The sequence below is a fragment of the Piliocolobus tephrosceles genome, chromosome 10 (genome assembly GCF_002776525.5).
Source record: "Piliocolobus tephrosceles isolate RC106 chromosome 10, ASM277652v3, whole genome shotgun sequence".
NCBI lineage: Eukaryota > Metazoa > Chordata > Mammalia > Primates > Cercopithecidae > Piliocolobus > Piliocolobus tephrosceles.
Window position 1 is genome coordinate 26,974,328 of NC_045443.1, and position 27,486 is coordinate 27,001,813.

The 27,486-nt window shown below is 38.5% G+C and overlaps 1 protein-coding gene across 2 annotated transcripts in view; it reads right to left on the reverse strand.

Annotated features, from left to right (window-relative positions):
- Nucleotides 1-27,486, reverse strand: part of ITPR2 (inositol 1,4,5-trisphosphate receptor type 2) — a 492,964-nt gene that overhangs the window by 354,528 nt on the left and 110,950 nt on the right. For both annotated transcript variants that reach the window (XM_023209041.2, XM_023209040.2), the window contains 5 exons: nucleotides 25,711-25,809; nucleotides 25,319-25,402; nucleotides 24,893-25,039; nucleotides 20,763-20,858; nucleotides 5,571-5,615 (listed from right to left, as the gene is read on the reverse strand). In XM_023209041.2, the coding sequence (XP_023064809.1) occupies nucleotides 5,571-5,615; nucleotides 20,763-20,858; nucleotides 24,893-25,039; nucleotides 25,319-25,402; nucleotides 25,711-25,809 (471 nt within the window). The remainder of the gene's footprint in view (nucleotides 1-5,570; nucleotides 5,616-20,762; nucleotides 20,859-24,892; nucleotides 25,040-25,318; nucleotides 25,403-25,710; nucleotides 25,810-27,486) is intronic.

Genomic DNA, 27,486 nt, shown 5'->3' on the forward strand with positions numbered 1-27,486 from the left:
ACAGGAGTTAATCCCCCTGCATTTATTCCTCTTTTAAAATGCTAATGAAATAAATTTTCTAGACTCATAAGAAGAGATAAGACCCAGGTTCCTAGAGATTTGCCTCCTATCCTAGCCTCCGTGGTAATGTCTCCCTGTAAAGCCCTAACAAGAGTAATCAGGGACCTCTCTATTTTGACAATCTCACGCTACAACAATCAGACTCTCTTCCAAACACAGAAAAAACTCACCAATTCGGGTTAATTAAAAGAGGTCACTCTGAATTACTCATACTGTTTAAGACTTTTGGTTTTATTTTAATTACATAGGATACGTGGAATGCGCTATTCCACCCTTCAACAGTTCACTTAGGTTCTTGGAAAATGGCTTTAATGAAATGAAAATCTCCATTTATAAATAGCATACAACAATTGTTTATGTGTGAATAAACATGTTTAGAACAAACATGTTTAGAAGATTTTGTTTGTTTGTTTGTTTTGTTTTGTTTAAGACAGAGTCTCTGTCACCCAGGCTTGAGTGCAGGGGCGTGATCTCAGCTCACTGCAACCTCTGATGCCCGGGTTCAAGAGATTCTCCTGCCTCAGCCTCCCAAGTAGCTGAGATTACAGGCACCTGCCACCGAGCCCGGCTAATTTTTTCTTTTTTTTTTTTGTATTTTTGTATTTTTAGTAGAGACGAGGTTTCACCCTTCTGGTCAGGCTGGTGTTGAACTCCTGATCTCATGATCCACCCGCCTCAGCCTGCCAAAGTGCTGGGATTACAGGCGTGAGCCACCGCGCACTGTACTGTAGCCTTAAGCATTCTGCTTTCATTCTCTTGTACTCTGTTAATTTGCTTAATAAACTCTCTTGGTAGACAGTCTGACAGTAAACTTCAAGCCCACTCCTTGGAATGTGCCCTCAAGCCAGCCTCTAATGACATCTGAATAACGTGTGATAAGTATACAATTTTTAATGTATGGCTCAAGCCTCAATATAGAAAAAAGTCAAAAATATATCTTTATAACCTGAAGACAATTGAGTTTAAAATTGTGTCCTTGTGGCTTTTGTTTATAAACTCATATTGATTTTTTTAAGAAAAAAGACACAGAAACATTAGTTTCCCACAGAGAATTACAGAAGTGCAATGCCCTCTCTCTTGCATCATGAAAATACATGAAGGTACGACAGAACTTAAACAGGTATTAAATTTAACCTCAGCTCTCCAAAACACTCTCAATTTAGGGTAACGCAGGGCCTTGAATGTTAACCTGGTCTATTGAGCTCTTAATCAAACGAGCATTTTTCACTCAGAAAGAAAGCCACACAGCCTCCCAGGTGGTACATGGAGAAAATCCGCTATGAAAAGCCAGCTGAGTCAACTCAACTAATGGCTCTCCTTGCTTCCTATGCCGGCCTGGGGCCTGCAGGCATCCGCAAAGCAGTCAGCTCCTAGAACACCTTCTGTGTTGACTCATGTGTGAGTCATCGAATTTTTAGCACAGACATCACGTTGCAATTCTGTTGTTGGGAGCCAGAGACATTCTGTAAGAAACGTCTGCATTTGCAGAGTTGGTTCAGACTTGTGAGTGGCCACAGCAGCATAACGATGTGCAGGCACGTGTGTTTTTGTTCACATCCTCCGGGGCTCTCACTACTGACTTTATGTAACCGCACATAACACTGCCATTTACAGCTGCAAACACTTCTCTTGCCGAAGTTCCTTAACAAACTGCTACTCTCAAATTAATTTCTGATAGAACTTTTGTTTCTGTGTTTTCCTTATCACCTTGTCACTGATGAATATATAGTAAAACAAGGAAATGTGGGGGTCAGAATCTGGTACTCAGGAAAATTTGAGGGTCTGTCAGAATCTGGTACACCTCCCCCCACCTCCACATTCTATGGAACAGGATTTTCAGTTGTATTTCCACAAAGTTCCCTAGTTCCTGAAACATTTCTGTTGATGTATATAAATGCACATAGACTGGTGGTTCTCAACAGGGAATATTTGCCCCCCAGGGGGCATTTGGCAATTTCTGGGCAACTGGTAGTTGCCACAATCAGGGGCCTGCTATTGGCACCTGGTGAGTAGAGGCTGTAGACGCTGCTAAACATCCTACAGGCAAAAGTCATCCCACCACAACAAAGAATTATCTGGCCCAATATGGCCAGAAACCCCGACATCTAAAACAGACATTCCCAAGAAAAATCAGATCACATTCCACATAAATATGGTAATGTTAAGATGGGTGGTGTTAATTCCAAAAAATTCCCCTTCAAAGAGCCATTTGAAAAGACGCAGCCTTTCAGAGAAGAAACTAACGACTGTCAGGTTCCCAGCTGGGCTTGATACGGTTCCAATGTTTACAGGGTCCCTGTGGATGCTGTACATTTGTAAGATTGGAAATAACAGACTCCTTTGTAGAATAAATACAGCAATTTGTGTCTTAATGGGAGCTCTGACACGCACCGCCTCATTTCAGTGGCACCATGCATGAACCTTTGAAACTTCAAATATAGAAGGCAACATTTTGATAAAGGTTTCTAAATTACAACAAAAAAATATTAACTGGGCATTAAATAGACAACATCAGGAAAACGAGGAAAGAAAAAATCAGCATGGTCATAATAAAGTCAGTGTTACTGGAACCAGATCTGAGGTGAAAGAGTATTCTGTTTTGGGAAATTGATTGCATATTTCACAGGCTGGAGATAAACTCTAACAGCTCCTTTGTTTTCTTCTTTGGACAGAAAAATAATTATTGCTCTGTGGCAAATGGTCTATAAAATAGGAAGCTATATTGTTAGCTTTATGGATCCACATTCCCAATTTTCTTTGCTCTCAAGCTAGGTATTCTGGAGAGGAAAAAATTAAATCAACTGTCTCCAGTTGGATGTCTCCCTGAGATGACAGATGAGACTCAGTCATAAACATCCACAGCAAAAGCAGACCCATCTGTGTTGAACGCAATTAAAGTACTGCCAGTAACAACGGCTTAAACAGAAGAGCACTCTTTCTCACCTTTAGAGGTCAATGAAGAAGTCGTGTTTTGGAATAAAAAGAAGAAAAACTATCAAGTCTAACTAAAAGTTTGATTAACAGAAAGAGTGAACTTCACCATGGATGTATGATCATTTATATAGTTTGTGCTGTTCCATAGAACCTCCATGCCCTATGTAGTCAACGCTCGGTATCTGCAGGGGATTGGTTCCAGGACCCCCTGCAAATAGAAAAATCTGCTCAAGTTTCTTATGTAAAATTGCATAGTATTTGCATATAACCTATACATATCCTCTTACATACTTTAAATCATCTGTACATTAGTCATAATATCTAATACAGTGTAAGTGCCAGGTAAATACTTGTTACATCGTATTGTTTTTTAATTTATATTATTATATTTTGGTGTTTTTGATCTGTGGATGTTTGAATACACAGATGTAAAACCCCTGGATAGGGAGGAAGACTGTATTCTCCCACTCTGTTCAGGCCAAAATCATCAGTAGTATCACCAAATATTATGTAGTAGAAAGGAGATGTGCAAAGATTTAATTCAGTTGTACAATTTGAAATTTTGATATGATGCTCTTTTAATAGAAATAACTTACAAATTCAAAGAGTTTCCATCTGTCTGATCTTATTTTATCCTCATGGCATGCAGGTGAAGTACATAAGACAAACATCTTCATCCCATTACACAGGTGGGGAAACTGAGTCTCAAGAAAGCTATCTCACTGGTCCAAGGCCACACAAGTTAATGGTGGTGCTAGAACAAGACTCTCTTGGCCCTACACCATGCTGAAGAAGTCACACAGACTATTACAAAAATAAACCTTGTGAAAGAGAAAAACAGCAGTCCCTGACATCCAATAGGTGGTCTGGTCCTCTTAGCAAGGCCATGCTGTTCTCTGTTGAACAATTTCACAGAATGTCATCAGACAAGGCCACTCTGTGACCGTGACGGATCAAGACAAAACAAGACCATTCCCTAATCATGTCTAAACACAGACAAAATATGAATATTGTCCAAGCCACAAAATGACTAAACATCCCTCTCCCCCAACTAATATGAGTGACTGTTGCTTCTTTAGAAGACTGTCCTCCCTATAGATAAAATTTATTAAGATACCAATTACAGAATTCCTCTTCCTGACAGCATTCTCATCCACAGCAAAGCCTCACTTCCTTAAATCCTCCCCAAATCACCTTACACAAACACAAATCCTCTAGTAAGTTCTTTCTGACATGCTCTGAGATGCCCCACAGCTCCCCATGGCAGGTGTCCTTTCCCGCTGCGTAAGTAATAAACCCAACTTGTTCAACCACCCATGTGTTCCTGGTGGTCTTTGGGTGGAGGCCATTGACAAGCTTATAGTAAGAACCAAAGAAGCCATGATTCACACTTTGCTTTTTAAACCTGGTTTCTGACAGCATTTTCCTAAATCATATGAGAGTAAGAACCCAACAATCCTGAGGCAGCCATGTGAAAACCAACAAGAGAAGGGCCCACTCAGTACGCTAAAATTGAATTACAAATAGGAGATCCAATTGATCAAATAAACCTATCTCTATGTTTAAAGACATTTTGATATGTTAAAGGTTTTATTGGGCCAATTACCTGATACTTCAAAGCTTTATTTCTATTGTAAGCCTGGCAGTCAGAGAAGGGAGTCAAACAGTATTGAATGAGGTACAGAAATTCTGATCGGATTCACCTCCCCCAGATCAATAACCTCATAAAACCTAAAGCTATGTACCAATGCAAAGATACTGGCCGTGTTAATGAAACATTCCAATTCTTTCTGCCAAAGGGTAGAATTTTGAATGATGCAGTAATAATACCTACTAATTTCAAAAGGAATTGCTAAACTTCTAAGAAAACTGAATTATAGACTGTATCTAGATTACATCAAAATATCTAGTTAAATTGCTTTTTAAAACTTTTTAAAAATCTAGCCCATCATCCAGAGACTCTGTCTGCATCACATCAAATTATCCTGAATTTCTGAATTTTTGATTGAATAAAGAAGCCATGTTGTCACCATAAAGCTTTCTTCTTCACAGATGGCTAAATAAGCAGGGTAAATAATCATAAAGATTGTCATGAAAACTGGTGTTAAAATAGGATTGAGATGTTTTTCGAGTAGGACATGTTTGAAAATCAGAAAAATCAGTTAGCTGGATGCTTCAAGTTCTCCAAAAATAAAACTCAAATTATTTTGAATCCAAAAGGAACATCCTATTGTCCTATTTTAACATCATCACACCATAATTCCGTTTATCCTTCTTAATTTCTGTGCATTTCTGGAAACGAAACCTAGACCCATTAGATCTCTCAGATGCCAGATGCCTTCAGCACTCCACCAACAATGGCCTCCAAGTTGCATTGCAAAAATCTTCCCAAGCACCCATTATTGAACATTGTCTCATAATCTAAACCATATCACCTTTTACCTGTGACCCACAGGCTCTACTCAGAAAATCTCTGAGTTCCTACTCTTCAAATTTGCTATTAAAATTCCAATCTGTCCATACAAAATACAAACAATACATTTGAGATTTGTTGGAGAAACGCCAGTTCTACTCACCACATTTTTTCCTTCATTTTGGGCATCTCGATAATCAGGATTAAGCTAGAAAAACAAAGGAAGATTAGCTTTTCATTGCTGTGAAAGGCATATTAACAAGACCAGTGATCTTCAATTCAATTAATTATTCTATCCTCAACTAAATTTAATATGAAAAGAAGCTAAGAAAGAAACTATCAGGAAATATGACAATTTAAAATATTACCATCAAACCCTAGTTGCAGGAGACAAAAGCTAACATGCCAAGTTCATTGCCTTGGTTTATATCAGAACTGTTGACATCTTTGAAGAAGTAAGAATTGACCATATCACCTCCTCTGGAAAAACATTCAACAGAGTTCACCATTTTACCCTTTGCAACAAGTGCCGTTTACCAATAACTCAGACACAAATTGAAATTTAAAAAAGGGAAATTGATGATTTGAGATCATGCTTTACATGTTATGCACACAAAGAAAAGGAAAACGAAACAGCAAAAAAGGAGCTACGTATCAGGTATGTGAGCAAATACATGAGGACTACTGAAACTAACAAACACACGTCTTCAGGCTTGGATAGTGGCATTTTGGGGCCAATCTGATGACAAAGATGAGTTCTGGATGTGTTGAGTATGGACCCTTGCGTCATCTGACTGATTGAAATCCATGACTCCTCACTCCCACTTGTCCTCAGTCTCAAAGCGATTCTTAGTTGCTCTGAACTAGTTGATCACTCGTAAAGCAACAGATGTATGAGGTGTGTTTCTTGAAACATCAAGTTGTCCAATTGAATTTAATCATTTTAATGTGACTCAACTGGTGTACACAATGCACAATCCCAGTAAAGTTATCATTTAAAATGTAAGGTCAGGAGTCTTCCTCATAATACCATTTATTGAGCAGCTCTAAGAATTGCCCCTTCCAACTTATCACTAAATACCAGTGAAGGTTCTGAAAAAACCAAAAGCACAGCAAAATGAAAGGAAAAAACTCCCAATCTCATTAAGAATTAAGGCTGAAAAAACAACCTAAATTCCAAATCTTCAATGAACTGATGCTAATTATAAAGTAGATAGTTCTTGGGGACAGGCAGGTAATGACCCAGTGTGTATCATGTGGCAAACTTCAACGTCTCTTTAAGCTAGTGGCCATGTAAACTAAGATAAGAAGATACTGAATCAGTCTGAACGCTGACGTAGAAAACCAGAGAATTTACCGACCAAAAACCTATAGAGAAGGGTTTCTCTATCACTGGCAAGCTGCCGTGAAATTATGCAGAAAACTGCTTCCCTAGTCTGCTACCTGTCTCTGTCTTTACATGACCAAAGAGATGCTCAGAAAACAAGTGGGTAGAAAGTGGAGGGAAAAGATGATGGCCAAGGCCTTTCTGGGAAGCATGGTGTGAAGAGAGAAAAGGAGTGCTGCTATGCTGGAACGACATTGCATGATGATACAGAAATAGCAAAGGTGTAGGACACAGAAGCAAAGCAACTGCTGTTGAGTCCGGGTGTGTAGAGTCCATAGAATCCACAGAGTCCATGTCTGCTCAATCTGGGAACTGCACTGCAAGTGCACCCATCAGCCAGTCCTGCAGCTGAACATTTAGAAAGAGGACTGAATTATCACACTAGAGAATTTAAAAATGGAACGAAAGGACAATCCACTCAACCCTCTGCTTCTGCACAGAGCTCACTCATCTAAGGATAACAAGGAAAGAAGAAAGGAAGGAAAAAACAAAATAGGACTGATGGAACACTAAGTTAGAACAAGGGAAATTCCTTCTCAGAGTCTCTCTAAACATTTCCTATGATATGATACAAAACGAATTTTCAGGAAACGGTTTGGCATTCTCAGGAAAGTACAAATAAACATGACCTCTACATAAAGGCAACAAAATAACATAAAGAGTTAAAATGATAGTATACAAACCATATACTGCCGGGCATGGTGGCTAATGCCTTTAATCCCAGCACTTTGGGAGGCCAAGGTGGGTGGATCACCTGAGATCAGGAGTTCGAGATCATCCTGGTCAACATGGTAAAACCCCATCTCTACTAAAAATACAAAAATTAGCTGGGCATGGTGGCGGACACCTGTGATTCCAGCTACTTGGGAGGCTGAGGCATGATAATTGCTTGTACCCAGGAGGCAGATGTTGCAGTGAGTTGAGATTGCGCCATTGCACTCCAGCCTGGATGATGAAGTGAGACACTATCTAAAAATAATTATAATAATAATAATATATACATAATAAAATAATAACATAAATAATACAATATAAAAGAAGTTAAGGAAGATTTCAATATACATGAAAACATAAATACAAAATTAAAATTCACATTAGCACTAATAGAAAGCATAGTTACAGAAAATCAGCAATGCAGAGGATGAGCAGCTGAGCGGCTACCCCTCCATACAGAAGGAAGGTATCCAGAAATGAGAATTAGGAAAAAGAAAATGGTCACAGACAACCAGAGCAGGGACAACCAACTAACGGGAGACCATTAGACCTCTCAAAATAAAGACAGAATAAGTGGAACACAAGTAATAATCAAAGATAATAGAAGATAAAAACCTTTCCTCAGCTGAAGAAAGAATTGTGTATGCAGAGGTTACCCTATCCATGGAAATCAACCACAAAAGATTGACACATTCATTTGAAGATGATAAGGGGAAAAGACAGAGAAAACAGTGGTAGGGACGTAAAACAGAGCCAGAAATTAGGCTAAGATTTTAAAAGCATGTCATGTAAGAGAAGAATGATAAACTAAATGTGGTATATTCAAACGATGGAGTACTGCTCAGCAATGAACATGACGAGCTTCTCATGCAAGCAACAACAAGAATGAATCTCAAAAACATTAAGTAGAGGAAGGCACACACAAAAAACAATGTACTGCATGATTCCATTTAAATGAAATAAACAAACAAAACTACACTATGGTGAAACAAATCAGAAAATGAGTAGGGGTATGAGGGAAGGGAGTAAGGATGGAAAGCAGTACCCAGCCCAAGAGTCTCATGACAGCAGTCTTTCAGTTTTCAGAACTGATACACAAGGAGGGTAAGAAGATACAGGTCACCTGTTAATCCTGGGACAGCTATTGAGGGGACTTGAGGCTGGCCTTTGTCTACAGAGACCCAGACTTTCCCTCAGACTCCTTAAGTTCCCTTCAATTATGAGTAACAGAATTAGTTCCAAGAATCCAAGAGTGAAAGGTAAAGGGCAAAGAGTGAGTTAACTGGCCTCCTTTCTACTGATTAAAGAAAACATTTTCACTGGGTAGTACAGAAAATTCTAGCACAGTGTTCAGAAGAAGTTTATTCATCTATTTTAGTCAAGTTTCACCATAGCTTTTAAAAACTTTGTTTTCTGTTTGAAAAATTTCAACTTTTCTTTTAAATTAAAAAAAATCCATACTAAAATTTTAGCTAAATTATATCCAAATGATACGCAACACGTTCAACCAAGGATGTACCTTATGGCCCAAGTTTTCACTCAGTACACATTAGAACGGTTATTACAGATACTTTAAATTCATGCTGGAAACCATGATATATCCCTCACTAAAACATGCACAAAAACAGGAATTAATGTACCTACATTAAACACAAAATAAAATAATTTATGCTCTCGGAAACTTAGATCATATATTCTACCCCAAAGACAATGTTACCTTCTAAAATCAGTCTTTACGTATTTCCCCCATTTCCCCCGCTTAGGATTACCCGTCCCTGACTGGCTGTCTGCGGAAGTGAATTCCAGTCTCTGCTCTATAAGGAAACACCAGCGTCTTTAGGAAAGGTGGCCTAATGCCCATGCAACTCAGTGTCCTCATCTGCAAAATGAGAAAAAGACTATGACTAAACCATGACTCTATGTCAATAAATTTTACATATTCATATCTTTGGCAGCAAAACTACAGATGGTGCCAATCAGTTAGATTTTGCCTCATCTGTTTCTCTCAGGCTGCAATATGATTTTTTAAATAATTAACATAAAGCGATTACCTCAGTAAACTCAATAAAGTATAAATAATAACAATAATGATGAGGAAGAAAAGGAAGAGGAGAAGGGAAAGGAGGAGAAAATGCCACCCAAATAAATTCAGGGCCATATAAATCTACTAACATTAACTATTAAAGGCCAAATAAATATATGCTTTAAATTATACTGCTGCTTCCCATCTCTAAATAGGATAATAGCAGTAATTATCAAAGAGACTATAAGATGAATAGAAAAAAATTATTTTTTAAAGAAGCAGGAAAAAGACATGGTCATATGGAGGTCTTTTAGGACTCAAAGTCTTTATGTTAAAAAAATAAATTATAAATTTGGCATTGGAGAGCTAATATGCCATTCAATCATTTATTCAATAAATATTAATAGAGCATCTATAATGGGCAAAGCATTGCGGCATATGGTATTTTAGCAAAGACAAAGAGAATATGGTCCCTGACCATAAGACATTACAACCTAGGAGGGAAAATAAGACATAAATACAGTCAGCTGAAATACAAAATAAAATGTGACAAGGGACATAAGACAGGAATGAATAATTTATAAATAATATAGGTCAGAGGAAGGAGGGATCTGTGGTGGGCAAATTTATTCACAAATTATTCATGGAGAAGGTAGCATTTGAGATAAGCCTTGAAGGATCGGTAGAATTTTAACTGGCAGAGCAGGAACGAGGGAGTGAAGAAGGCAGCAAGGCTGGAGGGGCCACTGCCACATAGATGAGAAAAATGAGACTTCTATAGAGAAGACCCATCGGTGTCACTTATGAAATACTTTTTTATACTCTCTTAAAGGTTAATTCATTTAACCTTACAATTATACTATAAGACAAGATTCTTAACACAGTTTACAGACGAGGCACTTGGAGCACATCAACTGAAGTGCTTTATGCAAAGTCACACCGCTGGGGAGTGGCAGGGTGGGCAAGCACAGGTCTAAGGGCTCCAACGCCACATCTTTCAGCTCCTGTAGCATGCTGCTTCCCTCCTGCCTCCATAAAGCGGAGAGGTGTGATGCAAGCTGGGAAGGAGGGTCAGCCCAGATCATCCAGGCCTTTAAACCACAGGCTAGAGACTTTGCATCCATATTCAGAAGATGCAAGGGGACAGAGGATGAAAGAGGGAAAGTAACTAAGGGCAGTGGTCCAAGGAAGAGGTGGATGGACCAAATGAAGATAGTAATGCTGTAATAAAAAGGAGAAAGTGGATGTGAAAGATTTTGCAGGACAGAATCAGGAGAATCTGAATGTGTAAACTCAGAGAGAAAACTGTTAATCATGACTTTCACGTCTTTAACTATGAACTAAGAAACATCACTATTTTGCAAGGAAACAAATTTTAGATAAATTTACTGATTTTGTATGGCAATGGCATATTCAAGATCAAAGGCAGGGTCCACTGCCGCCATGGGAGTGAGTGACAGAGAGGGAATGTAGAGACCCATTACTAATCTTTGAAGACAGTCTTCAATTAAATGGCCAAAGAGGAATATAAAGAAGTCAGGTGTGGTGCAAAATGATAGAGTGAGAGAAACATCACAAATACCTAGGCAGTGAAAGTCATGATTGTACCACAATCAACTGAAAAACAACTGCACCCTTCCATCTAACACAATAGGAAGAAGCAGACCGGAAGTTTTTAAGTACATAATACCTATTTATTTTCTTAAAAGAAGAACTTTGCTTTTTTTTTTTTACAATGAAATGTATTTTGATCAATTTTTATTATATACAATACTGAAATCATAAACTTATCATGTGTGTATTTTTAACTAATTATATTTAAATGTTCCTCTTTCCAATGACTGGCGTTTCAGGTTTATTATTCTGATTGATAAGCCTAGAAAAGAAAGGAGGGAAAATAACCTTTACTGGGCGTATATGTGTGTCAGGTGCAATTTCTATATTTTGATATATAACATTTTATACATATGTATAGGGTCTGGTCTGTATGTTCGTCTACTGTGTTTATGTATACATATACATGCATATAAACCAGGCCCTTTCCACATACTATGGCTGATACATTTGAGAGAGAATTAAACATTTAAAACTATAGCCCCAATAGTCATAAAATTATATGCTACTATACAGTTTCTTGAGTACTCTTGAGTACTGAGTTTTTAGCTAATTAATTAAATCCAAAGACTACTGAGCAGTCAGGAAATAAGTGTTTACTGCCATCTGGTGGAAGTTTTGCCTATCTACACATAAGCTAGTTGTCTTTAATAAAAGGGCTTTTATTCCAATCTTGAATAAATGACATTATTATTCATTACTTGATCTGTACTGCTTTGGAAAGGTCATGAAAAGTTTTTGCTTTAGTAATATCCAAAGAAAGAAAATGTAGAAAGCAGCAGATCAGAAATTGTGAAGGTGGATTTATAATTCTTCCTACAACTGTGGAAGAACCATTTACTGAGGTCCCCATATTTTCCTATGCAAAATATGGTAAAATTACTTTCTCCCCCACAGACAACGTTGTGAACTCACCTGCACCACTACAGTAATACAAGTAAAACATCTATGACAAAGTGTAGATGAGTGTGTGGACAGCTGTGTCAAAAATATCAGTGTATATTTACCTTCCCCTCACGCCACCTAACAACATATATGCCCAAAAAAACTGACATTGCAAGAGAAAGGGTCTAATAATATGCTCTGTATTATCTCATGAGATCAAAAATCTTTATCTTTTCATAGTTAGATACTTTGTTCCACATTTTATCCATAGGTTTCTAGCATTGAGGTTTCTGGTTTGGTTTGGTTTGGTTTTTAGGTTTTTTGTTTGTTTGTTTGAGATGGACTCTCACTCTGTTGCCCAGGCTATAGTGCAATGGTGAGATCTCAGCTAACTGCAACCTCTATCTCCTGGGTTCAAGCAATTCTCCTCCTCAGCCTCCTGAGTAGCTGGGGTTACAGGTGTGTGCCACCATGCTCGGTTAATTTTTGTATTTTTAGTAGAGAAGGGGGTTTCACCACATTGGCCAGGCTGGTCTTGAACTCCTGACCTCAAGTGATCTGCCCACCTCGGCTTCCCAAAGTGCTGGGATTACAGGTTAGCAATGAGTACTTCTTTAAAATTAACCCGAATCCCTAAACTATCCTATTGGATATCTTTACATTGAATAAGGGACCATTTCTAACCCTTGGTTCATTTTACTATCTTGCAGAATAAAACTTAAACCGTGTTAAATCTTGTACCATTATCCTAGTTCCCAGGTGTTTTCTGCAATTCACCAAAAAAAAAAAAAAAAGATGATATTCTTAAATAGCTTGCAACATATGTGTTTTCTCTATATAATTCAACTACAGAATTTCCAGCATTTCAAATGGTCCAATTTCCTTTGGATAGTGCCCCCTTCACTTCTACATAAATAATTAGGTTTATTACATTTTTCTGAATAACTAAACCATTCAGTTAAGTGCTGGTTAAAATAGAGTATCATACTTGGGCACTGTGTCTCTATCTATAAGTAAACTTTAGATCTTTTTATCTAATTTGCACTTAGATTTAAGGTTGCAGTCCTTTAAACTTACTATGAAACGTAGCACGGTCACCTACAGATGTTAACAATTAGACATTACCTAGAGCCATTTCTCTCAGATGTGCATGTATGGTGGAAGCAATGGCAAAAGAGATCTCAATGTCCCAGAGATTGAGTTAATCTAAATTGTCCTCTAAACTCTTAGAGGACAAGGACCATGTGTTAATCATCTCTGTTTTCTTCACAGTGTCAAAGTAAGTACTTCTACCTAGTAGGCATTCAATAAATGTATACTTTCAGTATAATACAGATCAGGGTTTCTCAACCCTTAGCATTACTGGTATCTTGAACCAGATAATTCTTTGTTGTGAGGGGCTGTCCTGTGTATAGTAGAATGTTTAGCTACATCCCATTCCCTGTGACAATAAATAGCAGCTCCCATTTCCCAACTGTGAAAATAAAAATGTCCTAGACATTGCCATCATCGTCCTCAGTTGAGAGCATTCCTTCCTAATACTTTCGTTACATTGGTTTTTTCCATTTTAACAAAATAAATCACCCCTGTGAGCCTGGATTTCTTTTTCTGTAAAGTAAAATTCCTGGATTTAAAACAACAGTCATAGTCCCTATGATTCATTCATCCCATCTTCCAACAGTTACTGAAGGCAAATTAAGTGTCAGGCACTCTTCTAGGCACAAGGCATCCAGCGAGGAGCGAAACAGATACAGGCCTTTCATTGCAGGGAACAAAATAGCCATTGAATAGATATACACAATATACACAACAGGTAACAAACAAATACATAGCTAACTGTGAACTGTGATAAGCTCAAAGAAATGTTATAAGCATTTCCTCCCTAAGTGGGGGATTTCTGCAATATCTCAAGTTTATGGAGAATAACTGTGGTATTATCCAGCATCAGAGGCTTTTAAAATTCTAAAATGCTCAATGAATTCTAACTGCGCTATATTATTTAAAAGACCACAATTTAAGTTATTACACAATAGCTTTAGTTAAACTCAAACGTATAGACAATAAAAAACACTATTTCAAGTTATTCGAAAGAAACTTCATTTCTGCTTTAGAAAAATTTATCTAAAGAATTTAGAGAAATAAAAGCAGAAAATGCAGAGTAGTGTTTTATTATTAGTATCGTTATTAATAACTGGCATGTCTTAGATAAGGAGGGTAAGTGTTTAGGGGCAAAGTTTAGTTATTTAATGTGTTTATCTGGAAAAGATTACTACGATGCTTTGACATAGGAAACATTGCCTCATGGAGCCACTGAAAATCCTTCTAATAATATCTCCTGATCTCTTGTACGGTTCCTATGTCAGGTATAACACACAGCCAGCCAGTCACTCCCATTTTTTTTCCCACTATGCTAGGCTCTGTCACGCTGGCCAATATAAACACCATAAACTCAAAGGCAATTCAAGAATTACATAATCCAATTTACCAGGCATGCCTACAGCACATGAAAGTAATATTTTAAATTATAAATATGTCTGTTAAAGTTGGAAAGGCCATGGGAAAAAAGGCTAATACTCTGCAATGTCTAGCCGCACTGTTAGGTACTTCCCTTTGATGCAAAAACAGCAGCATCCTCAACCACCTCATTGTAAAAAATACATTTTATAAAAATCCTCTAATAGGACTCTTAATTTCCCCTGGCCTGCTACTCCACTTCCCCTTTTCACAGCCGTGCTATGAAAACTTAGTCTGTACCCACTTCTGCTTCCCAGCTTCCTGATCATTCCTCCACTCCTGCATTCTGGTTTCCACTAAAAATGTTCCCCATAAGTAAGAAGTGATTGCATTCTTGCCAGATAATGTAAAGAGATTTGTTTCTGGCCTGTTCAGTAGCACTCCCTCCTTTGTTGCAACTCTCTCCTCCCTCGCTTGGCATTTGTAATTCAGCCCATTTGATTTTCCAGGTGCTTCTGGCTTCTCAGGCTCCCAGTCTCTCCCTAATCCTTCAAAGATAACTTCCTCATGATTCTACCTTCAAACATCCTCCCACTCTCTTTCTACTCCCTAATGATCTTAACTGTGTTCTGAAAACCCAAATCCAACACTGGTCAATCCCCAAACGTCCAGATGTTTTGAAATCTTCCCTAGCGGACAACTTCACCCAGACATTTTATAAGCAGAAACAAATTTGAATGGATTATTTCCCTCACCAATTTGGCACCTCTTCTCATTTTCCCTAATTTGGTAAATGACATCACTAATTCTCCAAAGCCAGAATCCTATTCCTTAACCCCTAACACCTGACGGCTTACCACTGCATCAGTTCTGTCTCCCAAGAACGCCTTCAACCCTTCCCTTTGTCAGCATTACCGAAGGCTTTCCCTTTGTTCAAGTCCTTAAAATTACTAAAGCAAAAACTGCTGATGACCTTTCCAAAGCAATATAGGTCAAGTAACGCAAAATAATTTTCTTTGTTAAAGATTGTAATATAGCCCTTTTAAAGTCAACTACCCTATTTGTTTGTAGATAGGCAAAACTTCCACCAGATGGCAAAGAAAGAAAATGTAGAAAGCAGATCATTCAGACTCTTATCTGGCCTCACTGCCTCTAGATTCAATTTCTTCTAGTAACTTCACAAAGGCTCCAGAGCAGTGCTGCCCACTACAACTGTCTCTTTGGAAATGTGCATTATTTCATGTGGCATGGCTGTTGAGCAACTTGAAATGTGGCTATTGTGGATGAGAAACTGACTTTTTAATTTTATTTAATTTTGGTAATATTAATTTTAATTTAATAGCCAACATGTGGCTAGAAACTACTATATTAGACACTACAACTCTGGAGTGGTCTTCTTTAATCACAAATGTATTTATTATACTCCTCTGTACTTTAAAGATAAAACCCATTCTCCTTAATACATATGACCTGAACTATCAGCTGCACTACATTTCCGGCCCCATCGCTTCCCTCTCACCTTCTAGCATTACTTCCAAACTCACAAGTCCTATATACGACACTAGTTTGTATGGCACCACACACCTCCTTTCTTGTGTACAAGCTGCCCTCACTGCCTGAACGCCCCTTCTCCCTCTTCCCCATGTGCCTTACTCATTCATCAAACAGCAACGCCTCTGACCTCCTGACCATTCCTTGCACATCCCTGACACCCCCTGGGAAAAGTGTGGGCCACTATTCATAAGCATGCCACTATTCATATTGCTATCATAAATTTATCACACTGTACTGGGATTTTTTGAATGACATCACTGATCTCTACCAAAGGCCTGCTAGTAACTGACCAGTCCCAGCCTCGAGGTAGCGACCAAGATAAACTTCCTCAAACTTCATTCCTGTTACAAACTAGATAAAAGTCAAACCCTTCATTCAAAATCTTAAAGTAAGGAGACTGATCACTCAATCATTCCTTTCACAACCCCTTCCTTGGGCTGGGCCTCAGTTTTAATATTGTCTATGTATGATTTGCATATTCCATATCTCTGATGCGCCTCCTTAGCAACTTACACAGGACTGCCCTTTGATTTCTCTAACAGTCCATGTCTATTATTTCCCTTGAGAACCAGTTTGCCCCAAGCAAGAATCTTCAACTAACCTCACCCTAGATTCTCTCATTGGAATATGACCCAATTCTACCTGCACATGTAATAAGCCCTCCCCGATTGTGCAGCACTGTCTTCTGAACTAGCAGCTCCGTTCTTTGAAGGCAAAGACTGAGTCCTCAGCTTCCTCTGCCGTACCTGCAGCATTCTACCATGCTGTGCATTTACCAGGCACTGAAAAAACATATACTGAAGGTTGCATGAAATCTTAAAGACTATGTTTGCAATTTTATGAATTCCAAAAATCATCATTCCCAATGCTCGCATTCCCCACATCCCAATATGTGTCTTTTTTAAAAATAATATCTAGATATTAAAGAGAAAACTGAATAAGTAAAATAAATATGTGACATGGAGCCTTTACCACCTAAGAATAAGGGTACAGTGTAATAAAACAAATAATTCTAGGAGGCTGTCACTCAAAACATTGAGAACCCCCATCCTATTTGAATGACATGACTAATGCTTTGAATTAAAAACCTGAGCTTTTTTTTTTTTTTTTTTTTTTTGAGATGGAGTCTTGTTCTGTTGCCCAGGCTGAAGCGCAATGGCATGATCTTGGCTCACAGCAACCTCCACCTTCCAGGTTCAAGTAATTCTCCCACCTCTGCCTCTCAAGTAGCTGGGATTACAGGCACCCGCCATCATGCCTGGCTAATTTTTGTATGTTTGTAGAGACAGGGTTTCACCATGTTGGCCAGGTTAGTCTTGAACTCTTGACCTCAGGTGATCCACCCTCCTCAGCCTCAAAAGTGCTGGGAATACAGACGTGAGCCACCACGCCCAGCCACCCTGGGCATTTTTTGACAAGAGATTAATACCCAGAATATGTAAGGAGCTAAAACAACTCAACAGACCAAAAAAAAAAAAAAAAAACTAATAATCTGATTTAAAAATGAGCAAAAGATCTAATAGAAATTTCTCAAAAGAAGACATACAAATGGCAAACAAATATATTAAAAAATGCTTAACATCATTAATCATCAGAGAAATGCCAACCAAAACTACAATAAGATATCATCTTACCCCAGTTAAAATGACTTTTATCCAAAAGAAAGTCAATAAAAATGCTGATATTGTGGAGAAAGGGGAACTCTCACATAGGTGGTAGGAATGTAAATTAGTGCAGTCACTACACAGAACAGTATGGCGGTTCCTCAAAAAACTAAAAATAGAGCTACCATATGATCCAGCAATCCTACTGCTAGGTATATACCCAAAAGGAAGGAAATCAGTACATGGAAGAGATACCTGCATTCCCATGTTTATTACAGCACTACGCACAATAGCCAAGATTTGGAATCAACCTAAGTATACATCAACAGATGAATGGATAAAGAAAATGCAGTACCTGTTCACACTGGAATAGTATTCAGCCATAAAAAAAGAATGAGATCCTGTCATTTGCAACAATATGGATAAAACTGGAGGACATGATGTTAAGTGAAATAAGCCAGGCACAGAATGACAAATTTCGTAAGTTCTCACTCATATATGGGAGCTAAAAATTAAAACAATTGAACTTATGAAGCTAGGGAGTAGAAGGATGGTTACCAGAGGCCAGGAGGGGTGGCAGGGAGGGAGAGAAAAGGTGGAGATGATTAATGGGTACAAAAATATAGTTAGATAAAAGGAGTAAGATCTAGAATTTGATACTCCAACAGGGTAACTACACAGTTAACAATAATGTATTGTATATTTCAAAATAACTAAAAGAGTAGAACTGGAATGTTCCTAACACGAAATGATAAATGCTTGAGGTGACTGATATCCCAAATACCCTATGTGATTATTACACATTGTATACCTGTATCAAGATATCACTTGTGCCCCATAAGGATATACATATACTATGTACCCGTAAAAATTAAAAAGTTTAAACAAGAAATAAAGACCTGGGCATTTTTAGAAAGCAAAATGATAAAAGTGTAATCATTGTTTCTCAACTGCTGTCAGAGGCTAGTTACCAGCTGTTCCTGGACTGGAAATCCCTGTGATTTGGCCACACCTCTAGATACTTTCACACCAGTAAGGACAAGCATCCTGAGACATGAGCACACCCAGATTTTGTCCCAACTGACATAGAAGATACAAAACACCAATGTATGGATGCCAGGATTTTGAGACTATGATTGCTATTTTGATATTAGAACACAGAGCACCCATTCTGTTACACTAGTTAAAATCAGTAGAAAATAAATTCCTAGCTTTCAGTTTTCAGATATGTACTTAATATTTAATTTCCCTCCTCCCACTAGACCATAAAAAAGATGTTATCTAAAGTATTAAAGGTCAAAGAAAAGGTCCTCTAAATACACCAGACTCTTTAATGAACAAGACGGCACCTGGCATTTAAAGCTGCATTCTCTAGAGACAGGATGAAAGACAGTCTTTCAAATCTTTTCAAGGAATGAATTGCTTTCTACTTCTCCATTTTTAATTAATTCATGTATGTATTGAAATCTTGGGTCTTCACTAAGGTTAATGAACAATTTAATTCTTAAAAATCTAATCATTTGAATGCATCAAATGATACATGTTTTAATTATAGAAATTAACAAAGAAAACTAGTAATACACATGTACATCATGTCAGTTTTCTACAGCACATCAGTAGATTTGCTTGAAAAGTGAATTGGGGAAAAGAGCCACTAACATAAGATCCCAGAGGATTTTAATCCTAATTTCTTATCTTTTATAGGATATCTAGTTAGGCTTTTGTAATTTTTATTTTAGACAAGATTCTCTACCTTACTAATGATTTTTGCTTCAATGAGTTGTTTTACAAAAGGGTTACTTTAAAACATTTAAACTATAAACAGACTGTAAATTGCAAAGCTGTATTTCATCTAGTTGAGCACTAAATAATGTGTTAGATACTTTAAAAAGTAAAAATAATCCCTGTTTATCACATAAAATTAGGCTGGGCACAGTGGCTCATGCCTATAATCCCAGGACTTTGAGAGGTCGAGGCAGGCGCTTGAGTCCAGGAGTCTGAGACCAGCCCGGCCAACAGGGCAAAACCCCTTCTCTACTAAAAATATAAACTGTAGCCAGGCATGGTGGCATGAACCTGTAGTCCCAGCTAATCAGGAGGCTGAGGCAAGAGGATTGCTTGAACCTGGGAGGCACAGGTTGAGTGCATCATGGCACTCCAGCCTGGGCAACAGGGCAAGAATCTGTCTTAAAAAAAAAAAAATTAGTCATGCCAGCATCACTTACCCTGTGCTTACCATAAGCCACAACTTCTGCAAGCACTTTGCCTCATTTAATTAAGTTAAGAGAAATAGAAATAAATTTGATTATCCCCATTTTCCAGAAGAAGAAATTGGAGTGTAGTGTGATTAATTTGCCCAATATGTCTCCAAATGCCTCTCACGTACAAAACCAGAAATCTCCTTCTTCCCATCCTCTATCCATTCACAAAGTAGTCATCAAATGCTTTCTAAGTGCCCAGCACAGTTCCATCTGGAAAAGACTAGCTTCAAAATTATTTTTAAATTAGATAACCAAACTTTAATTAAAACATTTATAAAACTTCCATGATGTTATTTCTGCCCATCCTTCATATCTTCTGATATCCTTCATATCTGTCTGTCAACATATTTTTAGAGGATAAAGAAAAAGCTTTTGTATGTTTTTACCATTTTTATTGACAGTTTTAGGAAGAAAACATTTTCCTTCCCAAAGATTTGAACAATAAAAGCCACCCACAGTGAAAGAGGCCACTGCAGATGAACCCAAAGCTAGCTAGGCTATATGACATGAACAATGAACTCGTCATATCTATGATGCGGACATTCTGAAAAGGTGAAGCTAAATAGAAAATTTAGGCCACATCACATACATATGCAAATCAGATCCCTCATTCCAGTTGACCTTCCAGTAAACCAACTGCAGAGTTTTGTTGTTATTATCATTGTTGTCTTGATTTGTAATACTTTGACTAGCATTTACATTTTAAAAATAATTTATATGCCAATCCAGAATACTAGAAGCAACAATCAAATTTGTATAATGACTGCTCCTGCAAATATAATGTCTTCTGGAGAACCCGATTGCCTCTTTCACTAATTCAGAGTCAGAAACTTAACACCACTTTATCCATTAGTCTTACCTCTGCAGCTAAATAGTTTCCAGTTGCAAGATGTTTAAATCTGAACAAGCTGTTCCACTGTCCTGCACCCCCACGGCATGGGTCATGATGAACCACCTACAAAGAGAGCAACAACAGTAATGGCAAAACAATATTTATGTTCCCGGCAAGCAAATGCCAACAGTTTACATGTCTGCCCTTCTGTTAGTGCTGATCTGTCAAACCTAATATAAGTTTCCATGAGAGTATAATGTGGCAGAAAAACAAAATTCCCCATAAATGAGCAAGAGACATGTTATAACAGTTGTTAACTCGTGCATGCGTGACACTCGTGCCTTACATCTGCAAACACAGCTTTACTCAGAAAGACATGCTTCCAAGACCAAAGTGGAAATATTGAGATTTTCTTCCCTTTGTTTTTCAAACATTTTCTTGGCAGATTGCATTAAGAGCCCACTATGTGCCAAGTACCTTCAAGAGAAGAGAAACACAGCAGTGGATAAAGCTAGAGCTTCCATTCTAATGGAAAAGAGAGAGCTAGTGAACAAAGAAGTAAGATTTGACAAGTGCCAGAAATGACACAAGGGAAGTACATGATTGAGCACCTAGGGAAGGCAACTTTAGATATGACCATCATGAGTATGGGCCACTTGGAGATGTCATGTGAGCTGAAACCTGGAGGATAAGAAAGCCACGCAGATTGGAAGAGAGAATCACAAATGTCAAGGCCTAGGGTCTAAACTACTTAATTCTTGGCCCTTTCCATGCATGCTTTTTATTGACAGCATGTCTTTTGATACCTGTCTTTGAATTGGCCTTGCCCAGATGCTGAGTCCCTAGGCTCACTGGGAATGAACACAGTAGAAGCGCTGACACACCTGGTTGCAACATGTGGGATGGGGCGGCAGAAAAGCTCGGGTTTTACACTCAGACTCAGGCATGTGAGTCCCAGGTCCACCAATTACTGGGGTATGAGCACAGAAAGGAATTTAACATCTTTGAGCCTTATTTCTTCATGTACAAAATGGGTTGATTCACAGGATTGTTGTGAAGATTAAATATCATAAGGCATATCAGAGCGCTAGGACAACTTTCATGACTCTCCCTCAGCATATTACTTCCTTTTTGCTAGTACTGACCACCCTTTGGCTCCTGCTGCAACCGTGAATTCTGCATGTTAACATACTTCACTTGCTAATGCCTTTTGCTAGACTCCAGCAACTGTCTTCCCACACTCTCATAACCCAGATAAAATAATAATTATGAAAATACTTCAAGGCCCTTGAGGTCTTACAAAACACTCCCTCTGTGGCCAAAAGCCCACTATCCTTCAAATTCTCACATCACATTTCTTCCACAAATCCTTTGCTAATCACACTGGCCACTGCGATCTTGTCAGTGTTTGAAATCTTAATTCTTTGGGGGAGGCAGAGATACCTGCAAGAATCTGATAAAATCTAATGTTTGTCTCAAATACACACACACACACACACACACACACATATTTTGTGATTTGTATATAATCACTAAGGTTAACAAATCTGAAGATCTCAAGAACTACTCTCGTATACATCAGTGGGTCTGGCAAGGGCAGTACAGTTCCCTAGCGGGGATATTCTAGAGATTTGGAAGGGAGGCTGTTTTTGTTTATCATGATGATTTTGGAGGGATGCTATTGGCATTTAATATGCAGTGACCAAGATATTATCTATGCTGTGATTTACAGGGAATTCCAGAATGTGATCAACACTGTGTGTGGCCCTCAGGACCAGCCCCACCCTGCTAAGTGCTCCCTTGCATCACAGGGGCTGAAAGCCTCAGCCAGTGGGGCTCTGAGGACATTCCCGTTAGAATGGAAAGCAGAGGACAGTAGAAGAGAGGCTCCTCTTTGGGCTGCAGTAACAGTGGGAGGAGCTGACTAGTGCCCGCTCCTACAAGGTGCGTGAGTAAGGACCCCTCAGCATGTGAGCAGAGGCCTGCAGGCTGAGAGGAGGAGCAGTCATTGCATTGCTTATCTGCATTCAGATAAGCCCATGTCCCCCATTCCACGTTTCCTCCCCAGCCCTTCCAATCATGTTGAACATAATTTCCCTCTTGCTTGAAACACCTGATGCTTATGCTGGGTAAGTACAGTCCTCAGACATCCTCACTGAAGCCCAACTGTGACAGCACACAATAGAGAAACGTCCTGAAGCCTGCATCTTTCAAATCTCAAACAGAAATAAGCCTACCATCGATATAAACTGGCAATACTTTAGTACATCAGCAGGTAAAAACATTTTACATCAAGTTATATGGAATTCATTATGGTGAGGGACGTTTAAATGAAGTAAAGACATCTCAAAATTATTAAACTATTTATTTGTTCCCTATTCTGTTCAATGTCTCACAGCATTTCCAACTATGCATTTTGATGGAAAGGGTTCACGGCAGTGGTACAGTTACAGCAAAAGCTATAAAACTGAAAGCAAAAATATGAGAGAATTTTCAAAACTCCTTTTAGCAGACTCAGAACCAATATTAAATAAGCAGAGACACATCAAATGCAGGTAACTCACTGTATTTCATTAACAGAGTTTTAAATAATATCTCATTGCTACCTCTATATTTTTTAAATTTTTAAAAAGAGCAGAATATTAAGAACTTTATGGTATGAAAATGCATGCTGTAATTATGTATTTATTTTAGGATGGCCTGTTATTTTTCAGTTTTACTCTTAAGAATGAGGCAGACTTCTGGGAGGGGTTTCATGCAGCCTCGTGTGTTAGTAGCTTTAGTCATAGCTGTTTTCCCCGGAGCTTCTCAGTTCCATCACCTGTTGATGGTTAGGTCTCCAAAGTCCATCTGCGTGCTAGCAACTGAAATTATTCCTCAATACGTTGTGGAGTTTCAGATAGAAGACAAGTTCTTTTGTACTATTTCGTCTCGATTCTAAACCATGTCATAAACTTAAGAGAGTTCTTTTTCAGTGTCATATTTATAAACAAGGCTCAGCTCATTTGCAGAGGCATCAAACTTTCTCATTTTCTGCACCTCGTCGGTAATTTGCCTAAAGTATTATCCCTACTTTGATTATGGTTATCTCTCCGTTTTTCAGTTTGTTCCGCTACTACGTCTCCTAACACTGGTTATCATTCAAGGGCCCACATTTACCTTTGCTTTTTCATTTTCCTGTACTTGGATGGGTTGTCTTCTGATCCTCTTCTTCAACCACTTCTCTCAAATCCAAACATATCCATCCAAGATAGGCATAAATATTGTATTGTCTAGATAGTCATTCTCATGTTGAAATACATATTTTTATATTATAAAGTATTTTCCTTTTATTTTCTCTTTATCTTAGAATTTGAGCATTATACTAATTCTACCTATTAGAATATATAAATAATATTACCTATAAATTTCATTTTAGAATATTAAAGGGAATATCACAAAATATATGTTTTAAAAATTGAGGGCAGGTGAAGAATTTGAAATGGTTGAGAATCATAGGTAGTGGCTTAGATGTTTAGTAAATCTCTTGTTCATAGGCAATTCTGTAGATCTTATCTCCTCCACATACAAAAAGATCCTTTAAGGAAAAATCCATAGATTACATTTCCTTAATTAGTCTACCATGTTCCACATTTAAGTGATACTGTTAAAAAGATGAATGAATTCTTAACTATGGGTCTCCTGATTCCAATAGAAATGGCATCCACAGAAGAAATAAACATTGTTCTCCTCAGGGACTGAGTAGTTCTGGCATCAACCTTCCTCAAAGTGAGGCCTCCTACTCCATCTTGACTCCAGTGCCATCTGAGGCACATGGTCTTCAGTCTAACTAGTCTTGACATTTCACTATTGATTTGTTAAAAGACTGTAATGTACCCTCTTAAAATGTGTGTGTGTGTGTGTGTGTGTGTGTGTGTGTGTGTGTATTTGACAGAGGAGAGAGAGAAAAAATGAGAGATACCACAGAGAAGACAGGCTTAGGAAATAGTTTCCTTTCAAATTGGTCACAGCAAAGAATAGGCACAAGTTGGTTCACAAACATTATTCTATTTTATGATTCTATCATAAATGATGCCTATAACAATAAAACAACCAGCCCAGTGAATCTTGCCTTTTTGATCTAAATATTTATTAAGTGCTAAAAAGCATTTACATACCTCTATTTCCCACAGTGCTTTAGAACTAGTAGCAGAAGTAGCTGATTGGCGCAAGGTTGTACGAAGGAAAATGTGCTGTTTTTTCTCGTATTCATCACAAGTCAAAAACTTCTCTTGTTCTGCATGAAACAATCTAACAACGTCCCCCTAGGAAAAAAGTCAAGAGACATCTGAACAAACACATGTGAGCAGAAGGTGTCTTTTTCTGGTTTTGATACTCCGGGCCCTTCTGCTAGCTATTTGACTTTTAATGCTTATTTAAAAATATTGGTGGGGGGGAAATTCAGTAAAACACTTACAGTAAGTATTAACATGTGTAGTCACATTCTAAATTATGAACACCAGTGAATACATAGGTTTTGCATCTAGCATTTCAGTAAGACTACCTTCATTTCTCCAGCAAATGTCCTATGTAGCAATACTTACTCCTTTTAATACATCTTCTCGATAGGAACTATATTTCATGAATAAAGTGATTTTCCAGCTGGTGTTGCAATTAACAGCATTCACCTATTAGTGAAGAAACGTTCAAAGTTATAAGACTACAGATTCCATTCTCTACCAGAAATTGTTAGTTCAACTAGTAAAAAGAAATTAAAGACAACTTTAGATAATGAAGTATATAGCTCAATACAAGTATCTTTGAGAGATCATCCAAAAACAGCAATAGCTAATCACAGCTATATGTACCTTAGGGATATTAATTAGAATAACTGGGATTATGCTCATGAAAACAATGAAAGAAACTATATTACTTTTTTCTCCCTCTGTCTCATGAGAAAAATCAACACATTCATTTCTTTTCCACTTGAACTTACCTCTTTACACCCTGGGTTATCAAGAAGCTCTATGTTGCTGGCATGTAGTGGCTGTCCTGCATTCACGGGCATCAAAACAACTTTATCTCCTACAACAATCTAGGAAGCAGAAATAAATCACAACTGAGATACTACATGGATCTTTGGTGCTATATTTGAAGCTAGAAATAACTGCACAAGAGTCCGCATTATTGATCTGACATCTGGTTCTTTTATCCTTCACACAAATTTTTGTTCAATTCTTTTTCTCTTTGAGGTAAAATATCTTCTAATAAATGATCATAGAAGCATGTCCCATAGTGCCTATCAGTCTGGATTCAGAAAGCCACTGTGGATCTTTTTCATATTCATCTCCCATTTCAGTTAGAGCTTTCTTAAAGTCAATAAATAGGCCATTATCCCTCCCCACGAGGTCTTATGCCACAAGCACAACAGAGTAAATGCATTTGCCACCAAAAAGAAAAAGCAATCTATCCAAATATTAGAAACACTGCAAAAGCAAGCAGAAAATGTTATACACTTGTATCAACTTTGCAATGAGAGATGAGTACATTTGATCTTCCCATAGTCTCAGAAGTGTATTAAAAATTCTAATGTCAGCTCAATCCAGGAAATGCAGGATTAGGCATGACCTTGTAGAAATATGTTTTGTGTTTGAGCCTTAGGCATCTGATTCACTCATATCTTAAATATATTAAACTAATATCGTTCCTTAAACCTGATGTTCATTTTTAATAAAAACTAAAATTGATTATGGGAAAAGTCCTCTAAAGAAGTAAGTCTAATTGATTTTTAAATGTATGCTATTGTAGCAATATCCACCTTATCTTTAAGTATTTTTATTCGGGGGGCGGAGCAAGATGGCCGAATAGGAACAGCTTCAATCTCCATCTCCCAGCGCGAGCGACACAGAAGACCGGCGATTTCTGCATTTTCAACTGAGGTACTGGGGTCATCTCACTCGGGAGTGCCGGACAATCGGTGCTGGTCAGCTGCTGCAGCCCGACCAGCGAGAGCTGAAGCAGGGCGAGGCATCGCCTCACCTGGGAAGCGCGAGGGGGAAGGGAGTCTCTTTTCCTAGCCAGGGGAACTGAGACACACAACACCTGGAAAATCGGGTAACTCCCACCCCAATACTGCGCTGTAACACCGGCACACCGGAGATTGTATCCCACACCTGGCCGGGAGGGTCCCACGCCCACGGAGCCTCTCTCCTTGCTAACACAGCAGTCTGCAGCAATCTAACCGCAAGGCAGCAGCGAGGCTGGGGGAGGGGCGCCCGCCATCGCTGAGGCTTAAGTAGGTAACTAAAGCCGCTGGGAAGCTGGAACTGGGTGGAGCTCACAGCAGCTCAAGGAAACCTGCCTGTCTCTGTAGACTGCGCCTCTGGGGACAGGGCTCAGCTAAAGGAGTAGAAGCCTGTGAAACGCGAACGACTCTGTCTGACAACTTTGAAGAGAGCAGTGGATCTCCCAACACGGAGGTTGAGATCTGAGAAGGGGCAGTCTGCCTGCTCAAGTGGGTCACTGACCCCTGAGTAGCCTAACTGGGAGACATCCCCCACTAGGGGCAGTCTGACACCCCACACCTCACAGGGTGGAGTACACCCCTGAGAAGAAGCTTCCAAAGCAAGAATCAGACAGGTGCACTCGCTGTTCAGCAATATTCTATCTTCTGCAACCTCTGCTGCTGATACCCAGGCAAACAGGGTCTGGAGTGGACCTCAAGCAATCTCCAACAGACCTATAGCTGAGGGTCCTGACAGTCAGAAGGAAA